General features: G+C 35.5%; 1 protein-coding gene across 2 annotated transcripts; it reads left to right on the top strand.

The window, feature by feature from the left end:
* The first annotated feature begins 9,110 nt into the window (after positions 1-9,110).
* Positions 9,111-12,477, top strand: en2b (engrailed homeobox 2b). Of its 2 annotated transcripts, XM_087811112.1 has the most exons (3): positions 9,111-9,327; positions 9,406-9,546; positions 11,428-12,477. In XM_087811112.1, the coding sequence occupies exons 1-3, from the start codon at positions 9,111-9,113 to the stop codon at positions 11,742-11,744; spliced, it is 675 nt and encodes a 224-aa protein (XP_087667238.1). In that variant the 3' UTR covers positions 11,745-12,477. The 2 variants fall into 2 exon arrangements, with proteins under 2 accessions (XP_087667238.1, XP_087667237.1); XM_087811111.1 differs by having other exon boundaries at positions 9,111-9,546.
* The last annotated feature ends 7,130 nt before the right edge of the window (positions 12,478-19,607 follow it).

Below are 19,607 nucleotides of genomic sequence, written 5' to 3' on the forward strand. Positions count from 1 at the left end.
CACAAACTCATGATGACACGATGAAAGACAACTGTGGTCTCGGTAATGATCAAGGGAACAAAGGATACTAGAAATGTAATCATGCATAATAATAATACACTGAATGAAATGTTTTATAATGTGACAGTTAACAGGTGTTGGGACTAAAGTATTCTGAATTTCTAAAATAAGAAAACGTACTATTTCATATTGAAAGAATGCATTTTGGTGTATTTGCTTTTTATATTTATCTATTTGATCATGTTTTGTATTGTGTGCTGCCAGTGGTGTAGAGCCGCATAACTTAGTTTCATTGCAGAACACTGTTCCAACAATGGTGCACTTTGACAATACATCATTCTGATTCTGACATTAAATACCTCACAGTCTAATTAGGGATTATTGATAATATTTATGTGGCAAATCATTTTTCTGTTCTTTTATTTTGCACATTGGGTCACTGAAAAAAAGTTGATAAATGTTAGAATATACAATCCTTCATCCCAACTGGTGTCAGGATATTTAACTCTACTTTAAATATCCTGATGTTAATCCGTAGTGTGTTTTTCTTCTCGTGTGTTTTTATTTTTTGTTTTTATTTTTTGTTTTTATTTTATTTTATTTTATTTTATTTTATTTTATTTTATTCTATATTATTTTGTTAATAGTGTTAATTTTCTAATATTGTAAATAATTTGTATATTTTTAAGATCGTTTTATTTTATTTTATTATCTATTTTATTATTTCTTTTTTTCCTTGCACTTTATTTTCAATTGTGCTGCTGTTGTAAAAGTGTGTTTCCCCTCTGGGGATGAATAAACATTTTCTATTCTATTCTATTCTATTCAAACAGCCCAAGTCCGATATATCTGCAGTAAAAATAATTCCGACTAATAAACAGTTTAAAAAAACAATACATCTCCAGGAAATGATAGACTGACTCACTCTAACTTCGTATTTGCTTTTTTTTATTTTTATTAATCTATTGATAAAAAAAATAAATGTATCCCCTACTTTATTATATGGCCTTCTAATTCTAAAATTACTTTATTATAATTAGTCAGTCAAATCCCTAATTTAAAATCTTGTTGAGATATAAGGAAAATGTTTTAAAATATCATAAACTACATTTGACACCTCTATTATTTTCGGAAAAATACATCACAAGTTCCAAATTAAAAAGTGTTTGGTTTAACCATAAACCTAATCAAATGTTAAATTTTTTTTAAACAAACAGTTATGAAGCCAATCTAATATAATCTAATGTAATATATTGTGGATTTATTTTTGCCAAAAACTACCTCCATCTTAACCTATGTTCAAACTGAAATATAGAAAACATTTTGTCCATGCGTTCTGCCATTATTGGTTCAATAGAACAGTCATGTATTGCTCTTCACAATCTCACTTTGTCTGAACAAACCGCCCAAGACTCGTATTTCAGATACAATTCTGGGTTTATGAATAACTTGTGTCCTTCGTGTGGTGTGAGTTTGTATGTTCTCAGAATCACAAACATAAACTTTAATTGCCAGTGTTGTAAACACAACATAGGATTCCCTGTAGTGTCATTATAGAATAGTATAATAAAGTAATATAAAACACAAAATAAGCAATAGAAAAACAGAACCGAACACCAAGACAACCATTCTGCGGCTCTGTACCTCAATGCGATTTCCTCCAAGCTCACTTACACCCCAGCTCGGGCTCTGAGGTCTGTGGATCAGAATCTACTGATGGTTCCTGAACACGCTTCCAGACCAGCGGAGAGAAATCTTTCCAGACTGTTGCTACTAAGCTTTGGAACGATCTTCCTCTCTCTCTGCGCTTGATGGATCTACTGACTCCTTCAAGAAACATCTTAAGACATTTTTATTCGTGCAGGCTTTTTCCTAATTTTCTGGGACTCATGTGTGTGTCTTATGTGTCTTGGCCTTGTATACTATATATTTTAACTGAGTATTGTTTTTGATTGTTAAGGCGCTTTGTGACCCTGGTCTAGAAAGGCGCTTTACAAATAACCATTACTTACTTACTTACTTACTTTAAGTAGCTGGTACAAGTTTCAGCCTAACTTCTGTCTAACGCTTTTTAAAGACTGATTAATGAATCAAATACAAAATGAAATTATAACACCAATGAAATGGAGAGGTACAATTAAGTAATTGGACAATGTTTGAACCATAAATGAATTAAAATATATATACAGTATATATATATATATATTTAAGTGAAAAAGTTTGTTAAATACATACAAATAACAACAAACTAACCTGACTTTAAATCTTCTTATGGTTGAATAAAAATCAACATTTTAGCTCCACAATGGGCTTTTTTATTGACTTTAATTGATGCTCTTTTAATAAAGTTATAGTATGTTTGCTTGTATGATTTTACAATTATCCATCACTGAACAGTAAGAGTAGAACACTAGCCAAATGTTCTTCGCAGATAAATTGTTTTAGGTTTATAAAGGGAAATGTAGGTTACTAGGATCAAAGTACTTGTTATACAAATCCAGCAACTTACTAGCTAACCAGGAGGGATGTGTATTAGCAAGAATCTGGCGATACGATACGTATCACGTCACAGGGGCAACGATATATGCCAATGTATTGTGATACTGTATTAACAGCAGTCATTTACAAACAACATGACTCTTGACAAAGTGGTTACTACTTTAATCTGTTTTGAAACCAAAATCAGTCCAAACATCGAATTTAAAAACTGCTGGAGTTGACTGTATCCTCTCATTCTAGGTCATTGCTGGGATCTTGCTGGATTTCAATGGTCATTTAGCTGTGGAGGACATAATGACTGCTGCCATCTAGTGGCCGGTTTAGATTAATTGCAACCCAGAAATGGACACGTATGTTAATTATAAAGTGAAGAAATAGAAATAATTAATTTCGAAACACTTTGTTTAGCTATAAACAATAAAAGCAACAACTATAATATTTTTTTGGGGAAAATACAGTTTCAAATTTCGATACAGTATCATGGAAGAACATGGCGATCTATCGGCATATCAATATTTTCTTACTTCCTGATTAACTAGCCTTTCAGCTGAGATGATGAAATGTATTTATAGTCATTTGACACCAAGGCCAAAGGCACATCAACACAGATGGGTCAACTGCTCATAATGACATGGCTAATTCCGAGAATTCGTAAACATAAATAAACGTATAGTAATGGATCTTCGTGTCGGAGAGGACGTGACAGCTTCACTCTCTCTGTTACAGGAAGTCCATATTTCCCCAGTTCATATTCCTCTGATCGGGCCCTGCAGCAGCTAATTACCTCATTCATTAGCAGTTGTCAAGGCGACTGTCATCCTCGCGTGGACAAGTGCATGGTTATAGCACAGACACGCGCTGCATACTGAATTGACGCTAAAAGACCTTGACAAAGTGAGCTGCAGCTAATCCACAAACCTAATTGGATAAGCCTTTGACAGCACTGTAATGATTTCGTCAACCACCTCTTGACCCAGCTATGAGATGTAGACATTAGCCTTTCGACGCACCTGTCACCACACCGACTGTCTCTTCGTATCATCCAGGTGATACACGGACTTAGCTGCAGTGATTAGATGAGGATCTGGTCCTGCCCATCACAGGGATGTCATGAACTTGTTATTTGAGATGTTTCATTCAAGGGTCTTAGGAGGAAGTAGCTCTGTCACAGATGTCACAAGGACGTCCGCATCCTCCGCTGACATCTAAATGCTATGCAGACATGATTGGTGGTGATGGACGGATGAAGCTTCATGAAGCATCGTCTTCATATTCAGAGTCAACTAGATAATGACACTGTTTCATGAAGCTTCACCAGCACATCTCTAGTGATTGGCTATTCATTTTCTGAAACCTTTACCCTCCTATAGTAAGTAAGTAAGTAGTTTAGTTTATGGTTCAAACATTGTCCACTTACTTAATTGTATTGTTTGTTTGTTTTTGATTCATTAATCAGCCTTTTAAAAGGGTTACACAGAAATTAGGCTGAAACTTGTACCAGCTACTTAAAGTAAGTAAGTAAGTTAGTAAGTAAGTAAGTTAGTAAGTAATAGTTATTTGTAAAGCGCCTTTCTAGACCAGAGTCACAAAGTGCCTTAACAATCAAAAAGAATACACGGTTAAAATATATACTATAAAAGGCCAAGACACATAAGACAAACACAGGAGTTCCAGAAAATCAAGGAAAAGCCTGCACAAATAAAAATGTCTTAAGATTTTTCTTGAAGGAGTCAGTAGATCCATCAAACACAGAGGGAGAGAGGGAGAATGTTCCAAAGCTTAGGAGCAACAGCCTGGAAGGATTTCTCTCCTCTGGTCCGGAAGCTTCTGTGAGGAACCATCAGTAAATTCTGATCCACAGACCTAAGAGCCTGAGCTGGGGTGTAAGGCTGGATCAGATCAGTGATGTAAGGGGGAGTCTGACCATGAATAGATCTGAAAGTAAGAACCAGAATTTTAAAATTGATCCTGAAAGAAACTGGCAGCCAGTGAAGAGTTTTAAGGATCGGGTAAATGTGAGTTCTTCTATTAGAGCAGGTCAGAATTCTCGCTCTTGCAGAGTTTTGTATCAACTGCAGGGGAGACAGCTCCTTCTTGTTTGGAAACAAAAATAAACTGTTACAATAGTCTAAATGAGAAGACACAAACACATGGAATATAAACTCCGGATCGTGCTGTGATATCATTTTCCAAAGTTTAAAGATTTTTCTCAGTTGAAGGAAACAGTTTCTGGACACCATTGCAAGGAAGTTGGGGAATTTAAAGATGTTACATTAAGTCCTAAAAATTTAGATAATCAGAGTCAAATCAATAATAATAGATACATCCGTTATCTAGTTGTCTATCTGCAAATGATTCAAAACTTGAATGCAATTATTTACATTTTCATGCAAACATATTTGATATGTACTTAATTAAATTATTATTTTTAATATAAAAAAATTAAAAAAAAATTTTTCAGAATCTAAAATGATCAGAAAAGATAATCATTGTTGGATATATCTTATCAATCCCTGGTGTGATCAATCTATTATGTCTATGTTTAAATATTTTAATCTCTCTACTTGTGTAAACTACCCTAACATCACAACCAGACAGTGTCAAAGACGTTCTTTACAAACAGAATAAATGTCTATTTATTTGGTTCTAATAATTAATGTATTATATATTTTAAGTTTCTGCAAGAAGTAAATTAAAGGGGGGGTTGACTGCAGTCTAATATAAACATGCCTGCTGAATAAGAAGTAACTCACGCTTCAGTCTGTCAACATGGAGCCTCCTGTTTCCCCTGAATATGCACAGAGAGGAAATCGTTGGCTTTCCCTTGTGCCGGCAACAAAAGCCTCCAGCAGCGTATTTACATATATGTGTAGCAGCAGAATGTGACCATGGCTCACTCCAGACTCCAACCACGATAACTATTATTACAGTGGTTCATTTGATGCTTTGCTCATTTGGTGACATGATATTTTCATTCTTTATAAAGATACTGAGGAATACAACACCAGAAAAAAACACTTCTGGCTAATTCTCTAATAAACCTTTTGGAAAATGTTGGTTTGATTTATATACATTTTATTGCTGGGACAAATTGAAATCCTTTATACAGTGATATACTTGTTAAAATTCATCAGTATATTTGCTATCACATCTTTTTTCAATCCTGGCTGTTGATGTGACGTATGGACCAGGCTTGACTCTAAGTGTAAATACAAGCACAAACCAAAAGTCAAACACTGGACTGAACCAGGGAAGAGGGAGCGAAAACTATTGTCACGCCCATTCTTACTATAGAATGTTGGAGAAAACATATATATGGAGCAGGCAGAAAAAGAAAAACTAAACTGTGAGAGAGGAACAGAAGGTCCACTAAAACAAGTCAAAAAGGTCAGCAGATTAAAAGGTGTTTGAAGATACGACGCAACAGACATGAAGTTAAATATGTTGGGTTGTTGCAGAAGTAGAAAATGTTTACTGCCATGTAAGGAATTCGATTGTGTTTTCTCTCATCATAGTTTAAATGTGTGTTCATTTGAACTTTGACTCACAAACACAGTTCTAGGGGTGTATTGTTCTCCCACCTGCAGGGACTAAATGTGTGTTTTTAAATTAAAAGGCAACAGACCCTAACAGTCTTTTGTTGGACAGGAGTGTTTCTTTCATGGCAAGGCTCAGGGACTGGGTTGCATGCACCACTGGACCCAGTGAGACTATAGCTGCTTCCACTCCAGCCTCACCATTGCTCCGCCAGACTAACTCTGTAACCTTTGGTGACCAGCTGCTCGGGGCGTAAGCTGGACGGACTCACCATGAGACGTTAAAAGAAGGGGACATTGAGGACCCGCTCATCTAGGTAGGCAAAACACATATTTGTGTCTCAATTGCACAGCTGTAGCAGGATGTATGGACACCTGCTGGAATATTCTTGGTTTGTTTTGCAAAATACGTCCTTTTTTTCTGTTCTTTTGTTACATTTTTTTTAAATGAATTTTTCTTCACTACTTTCATTTCAATATTTTACGTATTTAGGATAACTGGCAACTCCAATCTTGTAATATTGAAACCATAGCTCCTGATTTAAATTGATAGAGCTTACACAAATATATATTATTTATTTAGTTATTTTTCAAATAATTTTGTAAAGTTTGTAACAGCATGTCTTTTCTTATTGTTATGACAAATGGATGTATTGATTTTGAGCATAACTTGACTTTGTTTTTATTACACTTCAAACTTTTAAAGGATTATTTCAGTGAAATAAATAGAAATGCAAATGTAAAGGTTGACTAGTAAATTAATTAAAAACCAATGACCATGGAATAATTAAAAGCAATGATATAATCCAAAAATGAGCTACTGGTGTGGTAAGTAAGGAAATTATAAAACCATCAAAATATGTTTTGAATGTCTGCCTCTAATATTTTGCAGTGAAGAAGGAATGATATGACTATTGGCCTCACTGTTGCCTTCACAAACAACCCTTATGTGCGTGTTAGCATTGTGGATTATCGATGAAACATAACCTATTTTTACTCCACCATCAAATTCATCATCTATTTTTTCTCTGATTTTAAATCATTTGTGTTTTTATACAACACATATTAAACATTTCTTCTTCCTATCTAGTCGATTTGTGAGACTACCAGTGTTGATGAAACCAAGATAACAGTAAAGACAAAGAAACACTCAAAGCTCTCACGTCATGACAGTCGTTGGCTACCTTGACAAACTGCTTAAAACAATAACATATGTCCACCCACAGTTCTACACGTGGAGCAGCTACAGATCTCTTCAATATTTTCATTTCTACCATCATCCTCGGATGGGTCGTGTGTATCACAGTTAGCATGGCTTTTATTACCACTTTTGCCAAGTCGGCAGCTTTTCAATTTTTAAAGCAACCAATGGCGCCTTAAAAGATGAAAATAATTTGTATTTATTGTCAGTAAGTTGGATGCATTTTGTAATTATGATATAAACCCTTAAATTACCAGTTATTTAATGTATATCAAAACATGTAGAGACTCCTTAGAATTCTTAGTTCTTAGTTCTGGTTGCTATTGTTTCCCCTGTAGAGCTATGTTTGTATGAAGGGGAAACACAGATATATTTACCATCCTTTGCATTATTATTTCTTTCATTTTATCAATTTATGCATCACTTTTGTTAATAGTCATGTGGTGTACAACTCTGTATGTAAATAAATAAATAAACTGTGTTATAGGTACTGCAGGCTCCAACATATTTAAACGTCATTTTTCTTTAGTTTTTCTTTTAAACAAAATATAACCTGATTGATTGATGTATTATCAACACTCGGACTTTGTGGTTCACGAAGGATTTTTTTTCAGGTTTTGAAATACCGGAAGTTCCTCCAAATTCGTTTCTGGCCTACATTAAATATTCCTCTATTTATCTTGCAGAACAAAAGAAACATGACAACGCTATGGAGGGTAAAACAGACTAGAGCATATACGGATTTATGGAAGCTCATTATGCATTTCCAACTTTTTTTCCCCAAAATATTATTAACAGAAAAAAAAACAACTAAGAATAATTTTCTCATTTTCTGTCAGTAAAACGGACCGCTGGGTAATCTTTATCTAATCTTTTATTAAAAATAAACAGTAATAATAGGATTTTTTACATGGATTCAAATATATGTGCGTGTGCATGGTTGTGAGAGGCAGGTCGCATTTATAAATTGGTCCTATTTCGAGTTTGAGTCGCAAACAAAATGTTTCTTGCCACAGAAAAATAAATATAAAAACTATATTTATGACGAAAAACTGGGTGCGTGTGCTGCTTCAACAGACGTTGATCTTTATCATTGTATCTATATTTCTATTATATGGACATTTATCTATCAAATTATTTTTCTGTGTATATATTTACTATTCAAGTTTGAAGATTAACTGAAATCCGTTTATTTGTCAATTCGTCCATATTATGGTATATACATAATACAATGCAAAACAAATAAATCCGTAAAAATAGATTTCCACCCTTTACATGTAGAAAATGTGATGTGTTTTTTAACTTATCATCCAGTGACTTGGACCAGGGTTTCAAATACAGATTTACCAGAGGCGGCGGTTTTTCCATGAACGCAACACGCTCTAAGTCAGTGCGCCTTTTTGGGAATCCTAAAAATACGCCATGTGACGCGCACGCTTGGTGTCCATTGGTCGGGGGCACGTGTCTTACCGCCTCGTAGTAGCGCTCAAGCGTCGAGTCCAGCAGCCAATCGGAGAGCAGAGTCCAAATGTGTAGTGCAAGTATTTGAGCAAGTGTATCAAAGCTGTTCACTCCTGGACCTTCCATTATCGTGTGCACGGATGCAGAACCGCTGTGCACGTTTTATTTCATATCAACACTTTTAAAGTGTGATTTATGAGTGGCAGCGGTCGAACTTGAGGAACATGAGATCCGTATGAATTATTTTGTTAAAATAGTATATTTAAAAAAAACTTTAAATCATTCTTAATAAGGATTTTTCTTTTTATTATTATTGGCCTTTTCCTCCCGTTTTAGTTGTGACAGATTGCTGATCACACTGAACCCACAAAGCTGGAGACTTAAACTCGTTTTTATCAGAGGAGTCAAATATTATGGAGGAAAATTCGCGCAGAGACTCCGGAGAGGAGTCGAATCGAGCCATCCTGCCTCTCCTGCAGCCGCCCGCCAACCAGAACTTCTACAGGATCACCAACTTCTACATAGACAACATTTTAAAACCAGACTTTGGTCGAAAAAAGAAGGACCAGCGCGGATCCGGGCCGGTCACCATTCGAAGAGAGGACCTAACAGAGGGTTCAAAAAGTGTCGGTCCACGTCAGCAACCGGCGGGTCAGGAGGGAAAGGACGAACCCGTCGTTTCGGACGATCAGCAGCAGGATTCAGAAGTCAGCAGTGACGGGCTCAGGGAAGATGATAAGGCCGGGAAAGGTCGACGGGAGAGCTCGCAGGCCGGTGCCTCCTCGACCCAACAGATGTTGTGGCCCGCCTGGGTCTATTGTACCCGCTACTCGGACCGACCTTCATCAGGTTTGTGATCCTTTTTTTTCCTTTTCATTTGATAATACATTCGTTTTCGTTCGATTTAAAAAAAGTAATAGTAAAGACGAGTATTTAAAAGCAGTACTTTCCAACGACAATAGATGGGAAAACCAGCTCAGTTTAATATTCTATCCGAAAAAAACGCAATCACTAATGTAGAAAAAAGTTTCCCGAAAATATCTCGCTTAGGTTAAACATATTATAAAAATAACAATTGTGTAGTATGAGCCATATAAAGCTGTAAATGATTATTATAGGCAGTGTCAACAATCACTTTGAATTATCGTATTATTCGTCGTCCGTATAATCAATATCCATCACTTCACACGATCAATTACGACTTTGAAATATTATTCTTCATTCGAAACATATATACGAACCTAAATATCAACAAAGAGGTACAAAAGAATGAAACAGTTTAAGTAGAGAAAATACCGCAAAGGCCACGAATTGACGTTCAACTGAAAAAGAATGCAAAATTAAAAAATAAATAAATAGAAAGCAGACGATCAAACTACCATATCATGTCAAAATAGAGTAAAAACCAAGTTTAACGCCATTGTTTCTGACTTCTCTTTGTTAATATTCATTAGCATATTTTTGACAAAGGGAGGGAGTCCAAAAAGTGAGGCTACGAAACAAAAAATGGCACAATGTGAAATGCTAAACACGGACATTTGAAACTTCTAATTCTGCAAACGGGAATATATATTAGAATACTTGAGAGTCGATGCCAAGTTAAGTCGTCTCTCATTATTTATTAACTTGTACACATTAGATAAAAGATGTTGCTCAAAAACGCCAACAAAGATGATGCCGGAGTGACGATGGGGCTTTCCCTCGTAAACAGCAACATATTTCTTTATTATTTTCGTTTACGTACTTGAATTAAAACAGAATACTCTACGTTACGTAACTATGCTTTTCTTTCGTTTTCTTAAAAAGTTCATTTTTTAAGTTTTCCATGTAAACAAAAAAATAAATGCATAAAGATGTATGGAAGCAACAAAAATCCAATATTCAATTTTTTCTATTGAAAAAAATCTGATGATTATCTTACTTGTATCAGATGAAAAGTTAAGAATGTGTTTTTTTTGGTTGACCATCAAACAAAAAAAGTTTGGCCCACGCGGGCCTGCGGTCTTGTGAAATAATCTCGAAAATGACTCGATTTAAACACATTCTTTCAACCATTGCAACGGAATATTTAAAGTTGTAATTCAATTGTATAAGGATGTGTTTTAAATACATGCTTTTTAAACATTATATATTAAAAAAAACTTTATTATTTTTTCGGCCTTATTTGTTTTCTGGACTAGCGTCAATTTTTACTTACACCTGACTTCATGTTTGTGGTTAACAAAAGTGTTTTATTTCGCTGCCAAGTTAGTTTTTAAACGCTGTTCCTATGGTAACAGAGACGAAAAGATGCGCCTAACATCGAAGCCCAGGCGCCCCCACCCGCCCGGCCTTCATCCGGCTCTCTAAGCCCCACCCCCAGCTGCACCACCTCCTCCCCACGACTCCCCTTTATACCCTTTAGCTTGTCAATATGGTGTCATTGAGAGAAAAAAAAAGTTGATTTTTTTTTTTTTAAATGCATTATACCAGAAAATTAAATAAAATTGCGTAAATAGCTATAATACTGTTTTCAAGTCAGTAATATATGTCAGGAAAACCAGGAAACAAGTTTAAATTTACTTTAAATTGACCTAGCATTCATAATAATTTAGATTTGTTTTGATATATTTTGTAGCTGAAATAAAATCCTGTGGACCTCAAACTTTGATTTATTCTACTTGGATGTTGCGCCAAACATGTGTCGCTGCACATTTAACCATTTTTTTTCTTTTTACTTCAACACTTTAGGTCCCAGATCCCGCAAACCAAAGAAAGATCCGACCCCGAGCAAAGAGGACAAGCGACCCCGAACCGCCTTCACCAACGAGCAGCTCCAGCGGCTAAAGACTGAGTTCCAGAACAGCCGCTACCTCACGGAGCAGCGGCGACAGAGTCTGGCCCGGGAACTGGACCTGAACGAGTCCCAGATCAAGATCTGGTTCCAGAACAAACGGGCCAAGATTAAGAAAACCGATGGTGGCAAGAACTCACTGGCGCTCCATCTCATGGCGCAGGGACTGTACAACCACGCGACACCCAAGGACATCAAGTCCGACAGCGACTAGAACCACGACCTCTTTCTAGGAGTCGAACCTTGCAATAACTTCACCTCAACACCAGCATCATGTGTCTTTTTTTTCTCTTTTTTTTTAATAGTTTTGTGTGTGCGAGTGTATGTGTGCGCGCAAGGTGTGCGTGTGTGTGCCAACTCAGGGCCGTTTATATACAGGGGGAATGTGATTTTTGTGTTTTAGGTGCACACGCCTTCTCTTTCTCACACACGCACACTTTATTTCATTGAAGACATTGGAAGTCCACATGTTTTTTTGTTTTTTTTAGAAAGCCAAGACGTTTAGAATGGTTTCTGAAAAAAATTGTAAACCTGGAGAACTGTTTGTTATTATACCCCTTGCCGGAAGACTATTACATGTCTATTAAAAGTTAAATTTAACACCTTTTCTCCATGAAAAAAACGCGGATTATTTTATAAATTCCATAATTCATATACAAGTATCAACAACAAACGCATTTGTGAAAATAAAATGTTCAAAACGTAATTAAATATTGGTGTTTATATTTAAAAAAAAAAAAATCGGAATCATAAGTCATAGTATATTTATTCCAGACAAAAATTCTTCAATTCTTGCATTTAAAGCCACGGATGACGTAACGATGAACACAAAAGTTGCCTTAGATGAACCGGAAGAGGGAGGGGTGGGAGCAGAGCGCGAGGCCGAGGGTCGAGCGTCTGATCGCGGGGCCTGTCAGCGAGAACTGTCGTTGAAGCTGAATCCAAAGATGTTGACTGTTGTTATACTGACCCACGTATTAATTTGAATGAATGTTACCCTCGAAACTTCCGCGTGTGTGTCGTTAGATCAGTTTGTTGCCAACATTTTTAAAAAATCGTCGCCATTAATAATAATTGTTAATGAAATATTTCCGCTCTTTTCAATTATATTCTCATTCTACGTGGACTTCCTATAAGCTACATTTTTCCACGACCATTCACGAATGTGCAAGAAGTAGTTTTGTTTTTTTTAGAAAAGACCAATATATGTTTATTTATTACACAATGAACTCGTATAGCCATGTGGAACAGCGTTTACATAACTTATTTTTTCCTGCAATAACGTTTTTTTTTAATGCAAAAGAACTGAAACCATTATAATGTACCAAATGTAGTGGTCTTTTTGTGTTGTTTTTTTGCATCTGTCGGAACGGTGTTTTTCTACATTCAGACAAGCTTTTGCCTTATAGTAAAACCTTAATGACACCCAGTGACCTAAACGAAGATCTGTTTTTATACAAGTGAGATTTTGAATAAAATGAGAGTGCGTGTGATTTCAACTTTCTTCTGAATTTGTTTCTTTCATATTCGTGTAAATATCTATATGCGATCTTTGTTATATGATAAATAAAGAAACGTGTAGCAAAAATAAAGCAACGCTTTTAGTATTTTCATACGATATCATTTCATTACTAAAAAAAAATGTGTCGCTCTTAAGCACAAAGTACACACGAAGTACACAATTTACGTTTACTCTCATTTAAAATGTATACAAATCAGCTTATTATATATTTAGAGGAAACGTTAACTATTAATAAAACTGGGCAACCAACAATTATATTAATAAAATATGTACATTTCTGCAGCATTTTTCATGTAAAAGAAGATTTGGATCTTAGTTCAATGTGTTTCACAATATTCATGATTTATATCAAACTGCTTCTGGTAATAATGCTGTATCACAAATGACGTAATTAAATTGTATCAATATATAATTTAAAAGCGATTGAAGAGGGATTTGTGTCTAATATTTTGAGACTGGGGGGCTGGACTGCACAGGAACTTTTGTCACTGGCTCACCATGATTTAGAGATGACAATAACTGTACTGTGGTAGAAATAATCGTCAAATAGAGACATGTTTAAGATGTATAAGTGTCAGTATAAATACAATTTCTAGGTAGGGATTTCAACCGACAATTAAATAAAATGGCAATTTTAGCCTTGCATGATATAATCAAAAGTTACCAATTTCCTTTCAATGATAAATATGTTTTCTATAGAAATCCACAAAAAAGCGTTTAACAAACATATGGAAACAGATGTTGGTTTGGACCCACAAACCAGTTATACGATATAAAATGATATTAATGTTGACTATATTAATTATATTCTATATAGGTTCTCGTTTAATTTTGGTTTTAAAAAATGTTGCTTATTGTTGAGCATGTTTTTTGTAACTGGTTCATCCTTTTAACTTCTTAAGACAACGATTATTGACTGTTTATTATAACGAAAGAGGATCTGGAGACGTTGTGTTTCTGTTGCAGGACGATAACAACTTTTGTTATCGGCCATTAATGTTGTGAAGTGACAACTTTTATGGAAAATGCGGTAATGGAAAGGGGCGATGATATCATCAGTTTGAAAAAATGGTTGAGATGCTAATGTTTTTTGACTGATCTTAACTGCAATGGTTTTGTTTGAACTCTGTACCGTCAGAGTGAGTGTCAGTTAAACATAGGAATCTAGAGTCAGTCTAAAGAATATCATCCAACCGCAACTTGTTGCTTTCCTCAGATGCTGGAAGATTTTTTACGTGTTCTAGAGGAACAAAAACTATCTCACCAGTGCTGAGGGATAAATAAGAGGGTCTTAAGTAACCTCTGGAAGACCACAGGAACAGAAACAAAAACCCGGTCCAGTATCAAGGTCTGGGTACAATAATTAACAACGATTGCATGAGTTCTGAAAAATAAATATATTTTGAGAGAATGCTTTCATGGTCCTGGAGGGAAAAATGGTGCTCACTGGTAAAAGGTTGGTGACCCCTGACCCAGAAACATCAAAATGTGCCAAATGAGATCATTATTGTTGAGCAGGGTCGAGCTATCTGTAGTCTGATCCTGGGTTGAATCATTTGTAATACTTTAGACAGAAGCTTGTTGTTAGTCTTTACATTGAACCAGAGATCTTGACATTCATCAAGTTAAAGGACATTCTTTGCTCATATGTCACCGAGTATGCTGAAGGCAACAAGGTACCAAACCACTTCATATTTCTTCTCTCTCTGAACTCTTTGATTTGTACCATTTTCAGGAATGACTGTGTCCAGCTGAGGGAGGTTTCAGTAAATGTGTTGTTGCCAAGCAACAAAGCAGAAAACAGTCCATTCTTCCCTCCCAAGATTGATGAAGAAGTTTTTGTTGCTTTTATTTTTTGGACCTTAAGCCCTACAGGTCCCTTTACTTACTTTTCAACCCTTTTTGGCAACAAAAAAGTCCCAAATCTGTAGTGTAATATTGAATGTTTTCTCCCAGTTTTTTAGGCGATGTAAGAATGTTGGTGCTGAAACATGCTTTTTCACCTTTGTTCACATCTAGTTACTGTTTTGTCCATTTATGGGTTTTCTTTTATTCTTTCTTTTATTTTTTACTGATGAAGCTTCATGAAGCATTTTTCATTACAGACTAGATTCTCTTTGCTGTAGCATACTACAGAACAATTTGTACTTATTCTCCTAGAAATATCATTTAACTACGTGTTATAAACATTGTTCAAATAGTTCAAACATGCTGATTAAATGGTTTCGTTTCAACAATGATGGACCGTTTGGATTAAAGTGTACCAGTATACTATCTATCTAAATCTACCCGTGTAAGAGTGTAAAACCGTTAGCTAACGCTAGCAGTGGGCGCTATTTGATACCTTCTTTCTGGAGTGACCAATGGATTTAATCTCAGTCTTTCGTCCTGACACCTTAGTACCAGCTACTTATATTTACAGATTTAAATAAATTTATAAGATGCTAAGAAGTGTATAGAAAGAATTAAAAACAGTGTATTAGACACTTTTTATATTCCATTTAATACATGGATAAATTACGATACCAGCAAATAGTTCTGCTGGCAAACCATTTTTTAAAACTTAAATAGTGATGTTTAGGCCATTTTAGTCTGTTTTTGAAAATAGCAGAATTAAATTATAATGATTTAATCTATTGGATGCCAGGTTTTTTTAAATGTACAATCTCTTTAAAAAAAAATAATAATACAGAATACAACCTGGTTTTGAAAATATATTCGATGCCGACAAATCAGCATTATTTAAAAATAACAACACATTTTATCACTATAGTGACCCCATGAATTGATTTTTACCGGACATAGAAGAAACGATACCAACATTTCGTGATCTGTTCATCATTTATTCCCTGAAAAAGTCACGTAAATACTTTTAGAACTTTTTTCAATTACTACGCTAGCATACCGATCAACTCAACCAAAAACAAAACTTCCATTTCCATCAGTAAAAAGTTATTTTTTTCTTATTTAATCAAGCTGTTTTTTACATGTTACTGGAGCTTTATTAAAAGCATGTTACTAGCCTTGTGTTTAATTTTCTTCTTGAGTTAATAGACGTCTTTAGAGTTGTAATATATTTGGAGAGTATCTCTGACTGTCCGTTTATGATCACATATCAAAGACTACGGCGGCTTGGAAGTGCAAACAAATGTTGGAAGTCTTGATACTAATTAAGAAACGCGTGAAAACTTCAGAAACATTGTAGTATTTAGTTTGTTCATTTGTTTTACAATTTTTGTATATGTGTTTCAAAATTTGTAAATTTAATGCAGAGTTTAAAAGTTTGTTTCGGAGTTTATAAGTTTGTTTTGATACTTTGTTTTGTAAGAATAAGTCAATTTGTTTTTCACTTCACAGCAAATTGTAAAAGACAACACAAGCTGTAACAAAAACAATATTGAAGAATTATTACTAAATTCAAAAACATATTCACACAACAACAACAAATACAAGAAGCTGTCATTCATAATTGTATTCTAAACTGAGACTCTCATCCAGAGTTTGTTTTATTACCTCAAGCGATCTTACCAAGAAATACGATATATAAAAAAATAATAATCATACTGCGTGTAAAACATTTAATAAAACAATTTATCTTATTTAACAAAATCACAAGCAGATTAATTTCCATCGCTGCAGCGATGTCATTGAAGTAACAAATGGCCATCAAGGGCGCCTCGGTTGCAACAATTATAGGCTTTAATCTGTATTTCCTTCCCTTAAATCTCAAGATAAGCGGATACAGAAACACCCACTTCCACCTGTTTTTTTTGTTTCTGCTGTATGAAGTACATGTACAGCATATTTCCCTCTTTGCAGTGCACTACCCAGCGTCATACCCCTACTTACCTACCATCTGAGGCGTACATCATGTTTTAAGTGTACTTAAAATACAATAAACTCTCATTAATACTGTGCGTATGTCATTAAAACAATATGGAAGCCACTGTCATCCAGGCTTAAGATTAAAGGCTTAGTTTCAAAGAAAAAAATGCATTAAATTAGTATTCAAGCGACCTAAAAAACAAACAGTGATTACAATACTAAAGTTTTATTTTTTTCCGCACAATCCAAATATGTTACATTTATAGTAAATCGTGACCCAGAGGTGAAGAAAAGTCAATATTTTTAGTAAAACATTGTTTATCTTATTCTGTTTTTTTTTTGTCATAAACGCAACCTCTACGACAGTCAGAGGCAAAGGCCAGACAAGAAAAGAAAAGGAAAAGTACATCTCGGAAAAGTGTTGATGTCCCCAGTGTCTCCGTCAGACAATGGCGGGACTGTCCAGTCCCCCTTCCCCCACTGAGTGATTTAGCCATAGTTCTTAAAAACGCTTCCCAGTCAAACTTGGAATATGGCATGAAGAGGACCCGGGCTTTGTGGCGGAAATATAATTCCGGCCACTGAAAGCTGCAGGGAGAGGAGAATAAGGATGACATCAGACCAATTTCACACCGGGGCCTGGGATGGCCGGGCCAAGCCCTGGCCTAGCCGCGCTACACTGATCAAAGCCTGGAGCAGCCCCCCAAAGCCCAGGAGAAAGGACACTTAACTATGCTAATCTCCAGGACAAATATATATTTTAATCTTGTTAGAATACAAGATAATGCCGCAGCTCAGAAGACAAACTTTACACCAGAAGGAAACGAAAAAAGCGAAATCACACATTGTGTCAACCCGGTCAGTGGAAAGTAAACCAGAAACAAGGAGATGAAGATCCTGCAGTGCTTGGTTCCATTTTTACTATAAAAATAACTAAGTTGAGTGGCAAAGTTGTGCGACTTTTGTGGTAAGATCGGTGATCGACGTATGATTTATTTAGTTGGCAAACCTGAACCTGTTCAACTCTGCTTCCTGTCATAGTGTCATGGCAACTGTTTCTAAAGCAAACATCATGTCCTATGAAGCGTCCCTTTCACTCTCGCTGCTCCTCATCTGTCACAAGCCATTTTTGTCACCCGCTCCACCCCGCCTGCACTCTCCTCTTCACCCCCCTTGTCTATTACTCTGTTTGACTGATCCCAAATACTTGAACTCATCTGTTTTCACGACCTTTACTCCTCTCATCATCACTGTTCCTCTCAGCATTGATTCTTTTCTCCCCAGCTCACCCCTCTTGCACTGAATGACCAGACTATTTTCATCAATGTGTTTCTTCTTCCCTGATGGCTTGGGCGTATTCCAAGATGACAGTAGACACATCTGGCTTAAATTGGGAATTAGTGGTTTTGGGGTGCACACGGTACCATTTTCGCACTTGGCTAGCCGACCACCGTCACAATGCGTGCTGTAATCAAAGCTTAAGGTGGCCTCCTGAAACGTTAAAAACAAATAAATTTTTGTCAATCGAGAGTACGTCTTAAAATTCAATTGGGAATGAAAAGTGCAGAAATAATGAAAATGAGAAACAAAAAGGGAAATACAGAGAGAAGAATCGTGAAGTAAAACGCATAAAAAGTGATTTAAACCAATGAAAGATAATACAATTGAGAAACACTATTTACCAGCATAGGAACGTGGAACAATCTGACACAACAGACTGGAACTAGGAAGCTTAAGTAGCACAGAGGTGCAAAATGTATTGTATATATTCAGTTAAGATAATAACTGGAGTATGTACACCATTTTTGACATTAAGCAAATGCATTTTTTTTAACACTTTCTTGATATTTATTTTCTTGTATTCAATAAATCCTGGTGACCCGGTGGCCAGTGTTTGTAGTGCCACTTGCATTGTTTCTGGGTCAAGGTGAACAACCTCCAACACTCCATGTGTATTTCTGGAAGCCAGGGAGGTCGTTCATCTTGACCCTGAGACAACACAAGGGATATCACAAACATATATTTTTTTGCAATTCTTTATCAGCAATAATTCTTCCCCAAGTCCAAAATATACAATTTTAATCCAATAATGTACCATCAAAAATTAACGGAATCCCTACACTTGTATTGAGTACATACACCAAATACTTTTTAATTTAAAGAAATGTGTAAATAGTGTGACACATCTCCAGATTGAAATGCAATATATAATTATAATTATAGATTATAATGCACAAGAAACCCTATTGTCCACAAAGAAGCTACGCCTGTATGTTGCACTGTGATGCTCCTGTAAATAAAAAAGAAGGCATGACATTTGTTAAGCTGTCGCTTATTACAAACTGTAATGCACTGTAATCCATTATCTGATCCTAAACACTGACGTCTTCATAGATCACCAGATAAACATGAATCTTAACACATTAATCTACTTTGATTTTGACTTGGTACATTATCAGATGGTTAAGAAAAAAAAAAGATTGTCACATTATGTATCAATTGTATCAATAATAATATAGCATGATTTCAATGCAGTGACAGTTTATCACGCACCACGTATGAGTATCTTTCTTCTGTTTCTCTCCTCACAATTCAATACATGTGTATGCGATATAGATAATATTCATGTTTTATTGGTTAAATCAGTCTTAAACTACTGTAATAGTTTAGTATTTATTCACAGAATTGTGCTGGGATTTAGAATGCAGTGTTCACATCTGTTTTAGTGTG

The sequence above is a fragment of the Callionymus lyra genome, chromosome 16 (assembly GCF_982586985.1).
Source record: "Callionymus lyra chromosome 16, fCalLyr1.hap1.1, whole genome shotgun sequence".
NCBI lineage: Eukaryota > Metazoa > Chordata > Actinopteri > Syngnathiformes > Callionymidae > Callionymus > Callionymus lyra.

Excerpts from the sequence above, each read along its gene's own strand:
- en2b (XM_087811111.1), top strand. The coding sequence starts at position 9,111 with ATGGAGGAAAATTCGCGCAGAGACTCCGGAGAGGAGTCGAATCGAGCC. Across the intron at positions 9,547-11,427 it reads CTCGGACCGACCTTCATCAG|GTCCCAGATCCCGCAAACCA; the intron begins GTTTGTGATCCT and ends TCAACACTTTAG.